Source organism: Cyprinus carpio, chromosome B8, assembly GCF_018340385.1.
Source record: "Cyprinus carpio isolate SPL01 chromosome B8, ASM1834038v1, whole genome shotgun sequence".
Lineage (NCBI taxonomy): Eukaryota > Metazoa > Chordata > Actinopteri > Cypriniformes > Cyprinidae > Cyprinus > Cyprinus carpio.
The window spans coordinates 7252254-7267904 of record NC_056604.1 but is presented as its reverse complement, the minus strand read 5'-3'; the positions used below and the strand labels follow the sequence as shown (position 1 = coordinate 7267904).

The following is a 15651-nucleotide window of genomic DNA, read 5'->3' as shown; positions in this document are numbered from 1 at the left end:
CATTTCATTTTTAGTAGTTTTATTGTCTATTTGTCATTTTTAGCAAATATATATTAAATTAAATTCTAAATTACAATATATAATATTGAGTCAAAAAATCCTTTAAAAATGTAATTGATAAAATTTATAAAAGTCATACAGGTTTGGAATGACATGAGGGTGAGAAATTTGACATAAAAGTGAACTATTCCTAACTATTCCTATTACTTCCTAATGAAATATTCATGCTCAATAATATTTACAGTACATACCTGCTTAAATTCTTGCCTTATATTAAACAAACACATTGACGTCACTGTCATCTCATAAACAGGTAGATGGTTGTAATATTTCTAACTGAGGTCGGAAGGTGGTTTTCCTTGAGTGTTGAGTTCCTTGAGTTCTTCCTGACTTGTTTAGGTGAGGGTGTTCCTCTGGGAACTGTCCCTGGAGGCATGTGTGTTTTCGTCTTGGCAGGCACATGTGAGCAAGTGAGAAGGGCGCTGTGCTTGGCTCATTTACATTGATGGCAAGACTTCTCCTTTGCTGGCATTTTCAACAGCCATTGATCCACTGCCTGCCTGATTAATCTTCTATAAAGGGATCAGGAGTCAATTAGTGTCTGAATTTCACTTTGAATTCCACGTGTGCGTCACCTTTCCCTTGAGGACCCCGACCAATCTACATGCGTCCTCTGTACCGCACTCCTGAAATATCCATCTCCAGTCAATTTACATGTTTCCCCTTCATTCCTCTCAGAGTAAAGAATACATCTGCATACCAAAGACAAAGGATGTACCTGCAGGAAAGAGAAGCATGTGTTAGCTACCTAGAGACTGAATCAGGTTTCACTAGGATTCATTAGCTTTCTGTTTTTAAGTAGAAGCGAGCAGAGGGTTGACATAAGAAATGACAAGATAGTGCTGTGCTTGCCTGTCTGGTAATGGTCATAGGTCTAACTTTGTGTTCCAGAACCTAGGGAGCTGATAACCTAGAGAGTATTTTAAGGCATTATAATCTAACAATCCCAGAATGCCTTTTGTCAAGCAAAGAGAAATGTGAAGTAGAAGTATATTTGTATTTCTTTCAAAATAGATTGATGGTGCATAAAATTCTGGCCAATACAGATAAGTTGATTTTTTTTCATGTTATGACTAATAACTAATAGCTAGCTGATTTTAAAATTCTATACTGTTTTGTCGAAATAGATTAAAAGTAAAACACTATAAGCTAAAAGTGCTTCAAGTGAATTTAGAAATTATAACATTATAATATACTGTTTCAAAATGCAATTTGCTAAAGATTACTTTTTTAGTATAATTAAATTAATGTTTTGTAAAGATTCATTTTATGTGAGTGTTAGACGATGGCGAATCTAAGTGTAATCTAAAGGTAAAAATAAAAAAGGAACATACACAAAATAAATAAAAAAAATCAATAAAAAACAAATCTATATAAAATCGTATAAAAATCTAATACCCGCTATATGATAATATATAATGCATCTCTCATTTAAACAGTTTAGTCCGAAGGATGAGGATTATCCCTGCTGATACTGTAGATGTTGTAACTTTACCATTCTGAGGGCAAAACTATTCAGGGAAGGCTACAGTTTGCGTTGAAACAGAGTCTATAATTGTAGGCGGTTTATATGCATGAATATAATGATAACAGTGTGTTTAAATGTACAACAATGTCATTTTTTACTTTTTTTCAGGTGATTCAACGCAGAGAAGATGGCTCTGTTAACTTTTTCCGTGACTGGGAAGCTTATCGTGAAGGATTTGGCAAGATAACAGGAGAGCACTGGCTTGGTAAGCCTTCCGTGTCACTATCTGTAATGCAGTCTGTCTGGAAAATGCTTTAGTGATATTAATGCCACTAAGAGATGTATAGAACATTTCCAAACCATTCTCATTCCTGGGGTGTTACAAATGTTTAAAACAATGTTTAGTTGCATGCAGCTGTAATATCCATTTCTGCATATTAAACGATTTATATCATATTTAGTGTATAATAAGTACTATATATTATGTGATAATTACTTTAGAAATAGATAGTTTGGTTCATAATATTTTATCAAACGTTTTCCGTTGAAGGAGCAAAACTAACCAGAATAGCTGATCATGTTGTCTCTGAAATGTAAGTAACTTTATATAACTTCTTGTTTATAGAATTGTTGTATAAAAGCGCACCCGCAACCGTGAATCACAGTTTCACACTTTTTGGTTTTGAATGGCAGTAATGTCTTTAAAAGCAAGCTGAGGCGTTATTCTGCTTCTGTCGTGACACACACACACGCTCATCATGTTTGTCACTCTTTTATATATGACTGTTTTTCCAACGAATTTAAGGAACACGGGCGAGTTCAGTTATTGCCACGGTGAGCTGCCAGCACGGACAAAATGCCAAGCTGTGTGTCCAAAGCCAAGCGTAGCAGATGGCTGTGGGTGGACAGGGAGCAGATCTTTATAAAGAGACTGAATGTAGCGAGGAAACTCATCATAGCGTCTACTGACCAAGCATTGGAATTTTTTTGCTTCTATCCAATACTGTAATTACAGATTAGTGCTTGTTGATTCAGCACTGTTTTTTTAAGGCAGTAGTTTATTAAAATTTTAAGTGCTGTCATTATTTACTCAACCTTTTATTCAAAATCTGTATTCTGCTGTTTTTTTCCCCAATGAAGAACAATAATAAAATAAAATAAACAAAAATAAAATAAACAAAAATAAAATAAAATATTTAATTAAATATAAATTAAACCAAAATGATGGTCAATACAGATAAGCTAACTGGATAATAATAATAATAATTATTATTATTATTTTTTATATATGACAGATAACTTACAAATAGCTGATATTAAAATGTTATTATATACTATATGCTGTTGTATAAAATAAAATAAAATAAGTCTAAAATCTGTTAAATAAAATAAAAAAATAAAGGAAATCCCAGAATTAATTGTAACAAGCTCGGGGAAATGTGAGGTATGAATATTTTTGTATTTTATTTCAAAACTGAAAGGTATTTTATTCAAAATCAAATCAAATCAAAATGCCATATAAGTAGACCATGTCTTCTGTTTGGTTTTAGGTCTGTTTCTCACACAAAGCTATGATATGACTTCAAACGTGTAATAGAGTCGTATACTCTACTTTTAAGATACTTGACAAACCAGGTTGCTAGTATTAACTGTCATTGTATGGGGAAAAAAAGCTTAAAGATTCTCAAAAAAATGTATGTGACGATGTGAAAAAAACATGTGAGGCGATTAAATGACAGAATTTTCATTTTTTGGATGACCTATTCTTTTAAACCTGATAGATGGAATAAGGAAATCAGTGTGGTTTGTTTGTGTACTTTCTGTGACAGCCGGTTGCTCTCCAATATGTTGGATGTGGAGAAGACAAATTGCATTTTCGTTTATTTACTGCAAGGTTGCTTCTCTTTCGAGGAAAAAAGATGGAAATATTTTCTGTGAAGGCGATGCTTATGGGCTGCGTCTTGTTTCTTTTTTCGCCTTTGCCTGATAAACATTTTCGGTCTAGACTTGTAGAGTTGTTGTCTGTAATGTGTGCTCAGGGTCCTGTGTCTCAATCAGCTGTGATGAACTATGACAGGGCCGTCAATGAGTGTCATCTTGGAGAGATTGACAGCTTCACAGCGAGTCTAGGACAGCACTGGCTAGCAGCGTCTCTCCTGCCCGCTGTGGCTGAGAATGACTTTTCCCATGGCCTGCTCCTTTTTCTTCACAGTGAGTAAGACCAGCCTAGAGCAATTCCACAGGCTGTTCGACACAAATTATTGCTTGTGCCGCTGGTGGTCAGGGGTTCGGGTCTCTGTGGGCAAGCCCAGGATGGAACTGTCCTCCCTGGAGTGACGAGGTTCAGGGCCCTGCCTCATGGTGAAGATGTGCATCGGTGCCAATGAGTTGAGCTGCTTCAGCCCACTCTCTTAATCAATAAGAGACAATTAACCTCCAGGTCTGGCGAAATGAGTTCCAGAAAACATCAACAACACAGATTCATCAGGAATGAGGTGACAAGGAAACCGGGGAGGGCAGAGGACCTGTAGCGAGAGACAATCTAGCCTCTCACCTCCAACAAATAGTATACGGAGCACAGTTCACAATAGCTCTGTTGCAGAACTTGCTCGGGCGCCATTCTGAATTGAATTGGGAATGCCTGATAAATTCCAGTTCAGTTGCTGGATTTAAATCGAATCTGAACAAACAGGATGCAGAATTGCTTTATCTATTAATGTTAATTTATTAATTTTAGCTTATTAATAGTTAGTAAAATTGTTAAGGTAGGGTTAAGGGATCTAAAATATGGTCATGCAGAATAAAGCATTAATATGTGCTTTACTGCATGAATAATAATAAATAGCCAGTATGCTAGTAATATGCATGCTAATAAGCAACTAGTTAAGTGACAAACCATGATAAACAAAATGTGAAAGAGTAATAAACTTTTGTTGGTCACAGATCTAATTTTATACAATTATCCAAAAGCCAATCGAAAAATCTTGAATAAAGAAAAATTTCTTTGAATAGAGAGCTGCAGTGATATGTTTTTTGTGGTCCAAATTAAAAAGTTATCATCACCTTGTTCGCTTGATAAAAACAATAGGGTTTTTCCATTGACTTTTGAATTATTGCAAAATATAAGCTCTGTGTCCAACAAAAGTTTATGATTCTTTCACATTTTGTTTATCATGGTAATCTTTATAAGTAAACACAACTTTTATGAATTTTGAGGCCTAAATCGGCAGAAGTAAAAAGATAAACGTAGCCTATAACAAACTACACCAATGTTGCGTGACTTTGACGTCACCATCACCAAACAAAAAACTCTTTCAGTCTTTATTTAAAGGTTTAAGGTTAAAAAGTTTGCAAGACCACAATTATAAACTCAGTGAGGCTGTGAAAGCAGACTATCAAGTAGTTATGTTTACTTGTTAGCTGTTATGACATTTAATGTCCCTGACAGCTTCTGTTGTCAATTTAGCCACATGTAAACAACAAGCCTTTTTTAAGTAAAAATCTTAAAAGAAAAATCATGAATGGGGTATTACTGATGTATTTTATATTGTAGAATTAAATGTGAAAATATCTTGAGCTTGTGTTAACCACAAACCTTTTTAAGGCATTTAACCCCCCCCCCCGTAAAAAAAAAAATAAAAATAATAATAATAATAATAATTTAAAAACTAAAATAAAAATGCTAATTTCCAGGGTTTGACCTATATGAAAATGTCATCCCTGCAGTACTTTATTAAACTTCACAACATTCCTCTTCCTGTCATTCCAGTTCAACATCTTGTGGGATGTGGCTAATATAATAACTGAAATTACTTGTAACCATAAACTGATTTCATTAGAGTTTTACATTGCTAAGTGATTAGTATGATACTATAAGCATAAAAAATTATTAATTAACATTTTTATTTAAAAACTCAACTGAACTTTTTAACTGATACTTTTCAATACTGAATAAAATACAAATATATTTGTCAGTATTTCTTTTGGTTTCTTGACAGAGCGAATGACGGACAAATCTGAAGTTTCTCAGAGAAACTTATGAGCTACTTTTGGTGTGCATGCAAGCGAAGATCGTTTTAGTGCCACATTACCAATTAGCATGAAATGCTTATGCATGAATATAAGTCGAATATTAAGGGAGCAATATGAATATTAATGCACAAGAGTGTATTTTTGTGTCATCAAAGGAGAGGTTTGAATTATCATTCCATAATTTCCTTTTGTAGTGTATTAGCATATCCATTCATGATCAGCCTCCCAGAGCACTATAAATAAGTCTTTTATCAGTCATTTTCACATAATTCTGTTGAATTGCTTATAATAAGTCATTCCCATTCCCTGAATATTTACAGATGAGTGTCGATACAAGACTCAAGTGCTCATCAAAAGCTCACGTGCTTATACTTGTGAGGAACTCCCAGGCCCGGCTCCACGGGGGGGCCAGGGTGGGCCTGGCCCACCCAATCAGAGGCTTGGCCCACCCTGGCCCCACACCACATAACAGCCAATCACAAAATTAAAAGAACTGCTCCTTTTTATCAAATCTAAAGTTACTTAATTGATACAAGATCTGTTAAGGGGTCAAAAAAAAAAATTACAAATGAAAAAAGAAAATAAAAAAAAAAACCAAACATTATATATACATATATATATACATATATATATATATATATATATATAGATATATATATATATATATATAGATATATATATATTATAAAGTTACTAAAATAGTTCCAAAATATGTACAAAACATATTAAAAAGATGAAGAAAACACAACAATAACAAACAACCCTAACAATTGCCCTTATCTATATCAATAGACATGTGATCGATCAAAGCATTAAAGACCCCCCCGCCAATCCGACCGGCCCACCTGGGATATAATTTGGCCCCACCTTTCATCTCATATCACAAGCAGAACCTGATAACTCCCATGAACTGCTATTGTTCTTAATAATTATAATGATTACATCCTTAAGCCGGGTGTACACGGTGCGAATTCTGACGGTCGGGAGATCGTATGCCCACACACACGATATGAGTGAGTTTATCTGAAAATCATATGGACGCAGTGATACGACACGATTTAAAGAATGAAGCAATCGTGTGAAATTCCCTGATGTAATGACATCTATTCTATTGAATTGGGTTGAGAACTGCTTTACTTGATTACTGTTTGTATACTGTTTTTGAGCATTAATTAAAAAATTAAAATAATAATAAACAAATTAAGTGAATTTCTATCTTCCTTTTCGTCTTTCTCCTGTAGCTTTCCTTAGCTCCTGATTGGTCAACTTCAGATTAGATGGTCCAATCGGCTCGTTCAACCACACACACCTCACAAATGCAAGACGACAGCTCCCGAACTTTTTGACATGTTTAAAAATGATCGGGAGCTCATGAGGTGCTTGGCTCGGCTCGTAAATCCCTCTCACACGATGTGAGCCACGACTATGCAGGCATCAATGATTCCTCCTGATGGGAAATAAATAGTGTATGATGTCGTACGACAGTAAAAATTGCACCGTGTACGCCCGGCTTAACCTGTTGTAAGACCATCTAATTAGCTAATGAAATAAGCTAGAGGGGGGATCATACATGACCACCATCCAACTGAGGTGAAAGTAGAAATGACAGAAGACTCTGTGTAAGAATTTACAGTGGGAAATACCAGATTAGGTAATCAACTATTTCCATTGTACGTCTACTGAACCCATCAAGAGCAGAAAATCAGCCTATTAGAATGATTCTGAAGGATCATGTGACACTGAAGACTGGCATTATGATGCTGAAAATTCAACTTTATGTACTACATTTTAAAATATTTTCAACTATGAAACAATTCTTTTAAATTGCATTTAAATCAGTTTTTTTTTTTTTACAAAATTAATATTATTTTTTGCTCTATTTTGAGCTTTAATTAGCATATGACACTTATTACAAAAAATATTTAAAAACTCTTACTGACCCCAGAATCAACTATGATAATAACTAAAATGCACACAAATATAATAATTATTTACAAAAAGTAAATGTCAAATTTCTTTCTTTTTTTTTTTTTTTACTTTTTTTTTTATCCATTAAAGCAAATTATAAACAACGACAGTGACTTAAAGAAAATAAATAAATAAATAAGAAGAGTAGAAAGACACAAATTTTCAAATAAAACAATCCAGTTTCCTTAATGATCCGTTCATTTTTAGTGCATCCAAATACATAATAAAAGGTGTCCACTTTTGTATAAAGATGTCCAGTTTCATTTGGACCTGGGCAGTCATATATTCCATTGGGACATCATCCAGTTAATTGTTATGGTTTTTCTTGCACTTAATAAGAGTACATGCAGAATATATCTCTGTTTTTTACTGCATAAATCATGGGGTATCCCTTCAAGCAAGAAAAACAGGGGAGTAAAAGGCAAGTCTATATGCAGAATGTTCATAATTTCAAGCTTTACCCCACGCCAAAATTTAGATGTTTTCAGACATTCCCAAAAATATATGTGTGTGATCTCCTACCTTCCCACAACCCCTCCAACATTTTTCTGCTTCTGGACTGTTAACAAATGTTGATATCACCAGTGGTGTTCTAAAAAAACAAATTTTTGTTTTCCAGTCAATCTTTTTCAGATTATGACTTTTGATGCCCTTGTGACATAAATGTCCAATTTCAATGACAATTGTATAGTCTATAAACGCTCCAAAAATGTTGTTTATGTGCATGTTAACATCAAATAATAAAGCAGACATGAAATTGTGTGGTGAACTTTTTGCTCAAAATAATGATCTTAAGGAAGAAAAGGGTGTTTTAAATCACATTTACTCTATCCCTGCCGTATCCCCACAGTCATCACATAGCATTCCTGAAAGTCTGTCCAGCTCCACGTCAGCAGAAAAAAGGATCGTTGCCTATAATCTCATCAACCCTCACAAGCCTCATCTCATCACAAATGTGTCCTGGCAGAAGTCAGAAATTGGCACAACTGTTTACACTACAAAAGATTTAGCTATTTGTTTGCTCTTTGTCATGTTTTTGGATACAAGACAGGACAGATGGATGTCTCTGATGGGCTTTTTGGTGATGTAATCTCACTAGAGAGACCCTGAGAGACTATGTGAGAATTTTTTTGCATAATTGATATGAAACTTGTCTGGTTTGCCAGTGCTGCACAGCATGTGGTGTTAGCGACGTCAGTCAGCACTCATTAAAGCTGAAATCTGTAATATCTTCACAATTGGAAAAAAAGAGGTCAATAATAGACTCCTGTCTTTTCAGGGAAGCCAATAAATCTCTTACTTATACTTGAGTCTTTATATTAAGGAAGTAGTTTGACAATGAAACATTTTTAATACATGACTCATAACACAGTTACAGTTTGTAACTGTGTGTCCACAGTCCTTATTTTCCTGAGTGCAGATACAATATATAGACAGAGATAGAGTCAAACAGTGAAACTACTTTGCAAAGAATGTGATGACAGACAGTTTAATCTGACCCTTTGAACTTCCTTCTGGCAAGGAAACTTTGCAGAAGTTGGTCAGGCTAAAGACTGTGGTCGATATATAAAAGTCTATGCAAAGGTAAAGAAAAAGAACCACTATTTCATTCATTGATTTTTTTTTTTTTTCTGAAGATATATTTCAGGGCTCACCAATAAGGATGGATTGCCTGGGGGCCAGTGTGAGAGTGTTTCTGTCACTTGCCCAATCTCTAGTAAGCACACATACATCTCCAAGATGTCTGCTAAAGAGCACTTCTTCTGGAAAGCATAACATTTTTTAATTATTGTGTGCATACTTTGCATGCATTCCAAATCATAAATGTCTCGAAGACATCCATCTTTTAGATGAAAGCACATGCATCAGATGGTATCTAGGAGATGCATATGTGTTTGTGCATTTTGAATCTACATGTTTTTAAACCTTGCAAACCTAAGCATTTGATTTTCTGTAATGCACTGAATATTATTGTGATTTTAACTGATTTTAACTTTTTGCATCAAGGTTTTTGTATGGACTTGTGATGGTCTTGGAAGCATCAGTTAGAACAGACTGAAAATTACAAACCATTGTGGAATGTTCTGTAGGTTGCATATGTATATGTATATATTTTATTATTATAATTTATTATCAGTCAAAAAAATGTTTAATTATTGTCATAAAGCACATTTTTCTCTTATCTTTGTTAAAATGTTAATTATTTAATTCAGCAAGGATGCATTAAGTTTAAAATGTATATTTTATATATGTTTATATATATATATATATATATATAGATATATATATATATATATTATATATATATATATATATATATATATATATATATATATATATATATCTATATATATTTATAATTTATATATTTATATAATATATCATTTAACTTTCTATTCATCAAATAATCCTGAAAAACATTTATCATGCTATCCACAAAAATATTAGGCAGCTACAAATGCTTTCAACTAATACTGATTAATTATAAATGTATTTTATTAGATATTAATAATTGAGCACAATATTTAATTATAGTAATTGAGCAGCAAATCAGCATATTAGTAAAATTTAGGTTTGCTATGACAGACATACTGTATATTGCAATATACTGTATACACTGAGATATTATTATTATTATTATTATTATTATATCAAAATAGAATAGAAAAGTTATTTTAAATTGTAATAATATCTCACAACATTAATGTATTTTATATCAAACAAATGCAGCCTTTTTTTCTTCTTTTTTTTTAAACATAAAGAATTTTTGTTAGTGCTAAACTATTGTCTTACATTGACCATTAGAAAAAATCTTCTTTTTAAGCCACTATATTGGCTTGCCTTGTCATGGTCAAGAAAAAAATATTTAGCTGTATTTTGCTCTTACCTGCTTCTTTAACAGAGACAGTGAAAAAGACTTTTGTACTTGTTGAATAACCAGCTGTGAAAACATAAAAAAAAAAAAAACATTCCTCAGTCAACTTCACTGTCATGTGCATTTGCAATGTATTCACAGATATGCACTCTTGCTTCAGCTTGCGATAAATGAAGATGTTATCTCAAGGGCTTTTTAACCCATCGCATTCTCCTTTTTTTTGTGGTGGAGTGTGTAAACAGCATGAACGCGTCTCTTTAAGTGCAGAAAGCGAGGGTGGATGGATGCCGTTGATGTGAAGTGACTTAGTTACCAGCAGAACATCTCAGAAAAGCACGCCGATGGCTTTTAGTTCTTACAGCTTGACATACGAGTGTAACTTCCATTTTCTACACATGCATAAACTGGCTGTGCCTCAGGCGCTCGTGCTGGTCACGAGAGAAAGAAGTTGTTAACTGCCTCTACCAGGTTTTCCCTCGTCTCTCTCAATGTATTGCTGACTGTCGGAATATCGTAATCCCCCTTAAATCTCAGCTTTCTCACTTCTTGCTTTATTTTCTTATTCAGATGTTGAAGTCCTGCTGATTTCATTAAGCTTAGACAGGCATTTTCTCACCACTGATGTGGGCTCCATGCAGGCTCCCCACGTCTGGCCGAGTGAATTTTAAAAAGTGGGTTAAAAAGATGGCCGCCTCTCCTGGGTGTTTTTCCCCTGTCTCTGCACTCATTACTCAACACAGAATCTCCATTAATAGACTGTTATGCATTCTAACAGCCCGAGCCGCTTCAAAAATGAGCCACACTGTGATAGGAGCCTCTGAAGTCTGCTTTTGGCTACCTGGTCTGGTTTACTGTCATTCTGTCATTTGCATCCGTGAAGAGATCAATATATTTAAAAAGAGAATTCTGTCATCATTTACTTACCCTCATGTTATTTGAAGTTGACTTACTCTGTTCTGTGGAACACAAAAGAATAGAATTTTTTAGGTGAATATACTGTCCAGTTTTCATTTTAACACAGTTTTTGATTTAGCTACAGTTTTGCTATTTTGGTGAATATCTTTTAAATGTAGTAAATATTTAATCATGTTAATTTTGACCAAAATGGCATATCAGTTTAATTGAAAATGTAAAAATCAAACATATTATTTATGTGAATATTTACACTTCCATTTAAAGGTTTTATTATAAAATTAATACTGTTATTTATGCAAATTTATCAAAATTGACAGTAAATACATTTATACTGTTACAGAAGATTTCTATTTCAAATATTCACCAACCATTCCTGAAAAATCCATCACAGTTTCCACAAAAAATATTAAGCACCATAATGGTTTTTCAACATTGAAAACAGTAATAAATAAATAAATAACAACAATAAAGATAATATATAATATATAGTATTAAATAAATAAATAAAATTAAAATTAAATCTTACTGATATTTTGAAAATATCTGCATGTATTTATTTATTTATATAAATTATATCATATATAAATATATTAAATTTATAAACGTAACATTTTTCTTAAATATATTCATGCATGTGTGTGTGTGTGTATATCTATATAATATATATATATATATATCTAGTATATATATTAATCGTTTGACAGCACTAATATATGTGACCATACATACTAAATATACACAGTACAAACACATGTATTATGTAAATAAAAACTTTTATTTTGGATGCAATTAATCGTTTGACAGCACTAATATATGTGACCCTGGACCACAAAACCTTAAAAAGGTCTTAAGTGCCAAACTGAACAAAGCTGAACAAATAAGCTTTCCACTGACGTATGGTTTGTTAGGATTGGACAATATTTGGCCGAGATACAATTATTTAAAAATCTGGAATCTGAGGGCAAGAAAAATACTGAGAAAATCGCCTTCGAATTTGCCCAAATGAATTCTTAGCAATCCATTTTTTTAATTTTGACCCATACAATGTTTTTTTGGCAATATACCCCACCGACTTAAGCTGGTTTTGTTGTGCTTGGTCCCTACACACTGTATACTGTATATATAGAGAGAGAGTTATTTTTAGTCATTTTTCATCTAAAGTATGTTTGAATTAAAATGATCTCATTGTCATAATGTATATTTATGTCTAATCTGGCTCACCCCCATTTTGGTTGACAAGATTAACGTTGATCCTAATCATTTTTTTGGATAGATGAAATAATGACTTTTTCCTCAAAAGAAACCCCCAAACAAAACAACATCAACAAAATAGTCTTGCTAATTTGCTTTATTTCCAGCTCTATTCAAGCTACATCAAGGCTCTGCTGATTTTCTCTCTCTTTCTTGGCATCCTCACCTCCTCGATGCTTTTTGAAATTCATGGTTTGGTTTCTCACTCACTCATTTCCAATCCGTATCCTGCTATTACACTCCCAAAACCCCCTGGATGTTATGCCGAGATGTATGGCTGAGATACTGCTGACAAACATATTTTCCTTTCGCCGTTTCTCTCTACTGGATCCTGTTTTTTTTACTCTCTCTCGCTCTCTTTCTGTGTGTGTGTGCTTGTGTAAGCTCTCCCTTCTGAATCACACTATTATTGTTTACTTCCACAAGATGGAAGAATCCACTACAGTGACCTCCTCAATATTTAAAAACCAGAGGATTCAAAGAACACGAGTCGATACTGTGACTCTCCATTGTACAGATGCTCAAGCGAGATGTTTCTGTCAGAAAGTGTTAATTCAGAATAAATTTTTAAACAGTCTAAAGTGCAGCTGATGCTGTAGTGTGTTTCGATCACAGCTGCAAGAGAGAAAAGCCAAGAGAAGTGTGACATTTTTGTTGATCTTGTAATGAACGTAAGACTCGGCGAGGTGCAATAAGTGCTTGGAAAAAAATTGAACTGGGTTTAACTGTGCAAGTGGCTTATTGATGAGAGCAATAACAGTCTATAGTGAAGCTACTCTGTTGAAAAGTAGTTAGCTTAATACTTTATTAACAAATGTAACTGCGAACTATGCTGTGGCTTTATAAAAGGATTTAGTCAGTCTCTGAATTAGTCAGTGCAGCCTGTAACGTGGGTGGAGATGAAAATTATCAGTCAAGACTGACCTTCACCTCAAGTGCACTTTCATTATGTATTCAGAAAGTTAAAGTTGGTGGTTCAAGTACTGTGTACTGGCATCCTGTCCAACCTAAAAAGAAAACTGCTCAGTTCTAGAAAAATTACAATATGTGATCCAGGACCACAAAATCAGTCTTAAGTTGCTGGGGTATATTTTTAGAAAAAGCCAACAAAGCATTGTATGGGTCAAAAGTATATTATTTTTCTTTTATGCCAAAAATCATTAGGATATATTAAGTAAAGATCATGTTCCATGAAAATATTTTGTAAATTTCCTACCGTAAATATATCAAAACTTAATTTTTGATTAGTAATATGCATTGCTAAGAATTCATTTGGACAACTTTTAAAGCTGATTTTCTCAGTATTTTGATTTTTTTGCACCCTCAGATTCCAGATATTCAAATAGTTGTATCTCGGTCAAATATTGTCCGATCCTTATAAACCATACATCAATGGAAAGCTTATTTATTCAGCTTTCAGGTGATATATAAATCTCAATTTTGAAAAACTGACATTTAAGACATATTATAAAAAATATCTATAGAAACACCATTTTTATATAACTGAGTGGAAAACATGAATGAATAGCTTTAAAAGGTGTAACATAAATATTTATACATATAGTGTAAAGTATGAATATTTATTAAATAAAGTAAAACATAAATTTTTTATAATTCATATGTCACTTATGAAATGATTCATAGACATGAACAATCAAACAAAGTAATTTACGAAAAAGAATCAGTTTGGACAACAGTATTTGTGCAAGAGAGGAAAAGTTAGCCAAGGTTGTTTTTTCTATCCCTTTGTTTTATTTCAGGTTTTAAGCATACACTCTTAAAAAATAAAGGTGCTTAAATTGTTCTTCACAGCGACGCCACAGAAGCATTTTTGGTTCCACAAAGAATCATTCAGTCAAAGGTTCTCTAAAGAACCATCTCTTTCTTACCTTTTTATAATCTGAAGAGCCTTCTTTCGCCACAAAGAACCCTTTGTGAAACAGAAATGTTCTTCACATGTTAAAGATTCTTTATTGAACCATTTAGAAAAAAAAAGGTTCTTCTATGGCATTGTGAATAATAAATTAGTGATATTTATGCTTAAAACATTTTAAATGATTCATTAATTTACATCTTGAAACGTTCTCTGAAAACCTTCTCAGGTTACACATGTAACCATGGTTCCTTGAGGGAATGAGAACGCTTTGGGAACGCCTTCAGCATGACTGGCTCTGAATCATGTGTGTAATCAGAGACGTCATAGGCGAGTTAAGTCAGAGACCAGGAAGCCAAACAAGTGCCAGCAGAGATGCCGGAAGTGTGGCACTGCGACACGTATACTGAGTAAGACATTGTTTTTGCAGCGTGGGCAACTGTCACACTACTGAAAAATGTAGTGCTGCTACTTTTAGTTAGTTGCTGTTGTGATACCTGTTTTAACAATGCATTTCTCTCATGATGGATTTAGTCTTCCCTTTACAATTTAGTCTTCTTCACAGGTCAGGTTTCCTCCCTGAGATCTATGTGCATTTTCATACATCTCATGTAAGGTAATAGAGAACAGTGTTGTGTCCACATCCAGCAATAGTCGTCTTGGTCTGTAGGTGAATTCCCAGATTACTCAGAAAGATAATAATAACAGACGGACAAAATAAAAAGGGTTGAACTTTCAAGACATCCATCGTCCCTTGATGGAGTGCTGCAATGTGTCTACGGACTGGAGGAATGAATCTAAGCAGGGAAATAGATGGATATCAAACCAACATGGTCCCCACTGACTTGTTTGGCGCTATGAAAATATTGGCAATTTTCACTGAGTCTTTATCTGTGATTTATCTGCTAGTATAGCTCTCCAGAGGCTCTGAATAAAACATGGCCTTGCTCAGCATCCACAAAGCGTTCCATTAATCGCCATTCGAATTGTTTTAGACCGACTACTTATCTCGCGCCGTGGATTAACCACGCAGCGCTTGCTGGCCATGCACGAATGGCCTTGAATTTTATGGGGAAGATGCAAGCTAAAATTGAAAACTCCTCTGATCCTCTTCTCCTCCCGTCCTTGCCCTTCTACATTATTTTCTATTTCTCTCTCTATCTTTCTTCTTCCTTTAGTGGGAATGAGATGCTATCACAGCTTTCAGCT

The 15651-nt window shown here is 33.9% G+C and overlaps 1 protein-coding gene across 1 annotated transcript in view; it reads left to right on the top strand.

Moving 5' to 3' along the window:
• Positions 1–15651, top strand: part of LOC109051983 (fibrinogen C domain-containing protein 1-like) — a 106574-nt gene that overhangs the window by 65364 nt on the left and 25559 nt on the right. The window contains exon 6 of the mRNA XM_042729438.1: positions 1697–1793. Coding sequence (XP_042585372.1) covers positions 1697–1793 — 97 coding nt within the window. The remainder of the gene's footprint in view (positions 1–1696; positions 1794–15651) is intronic.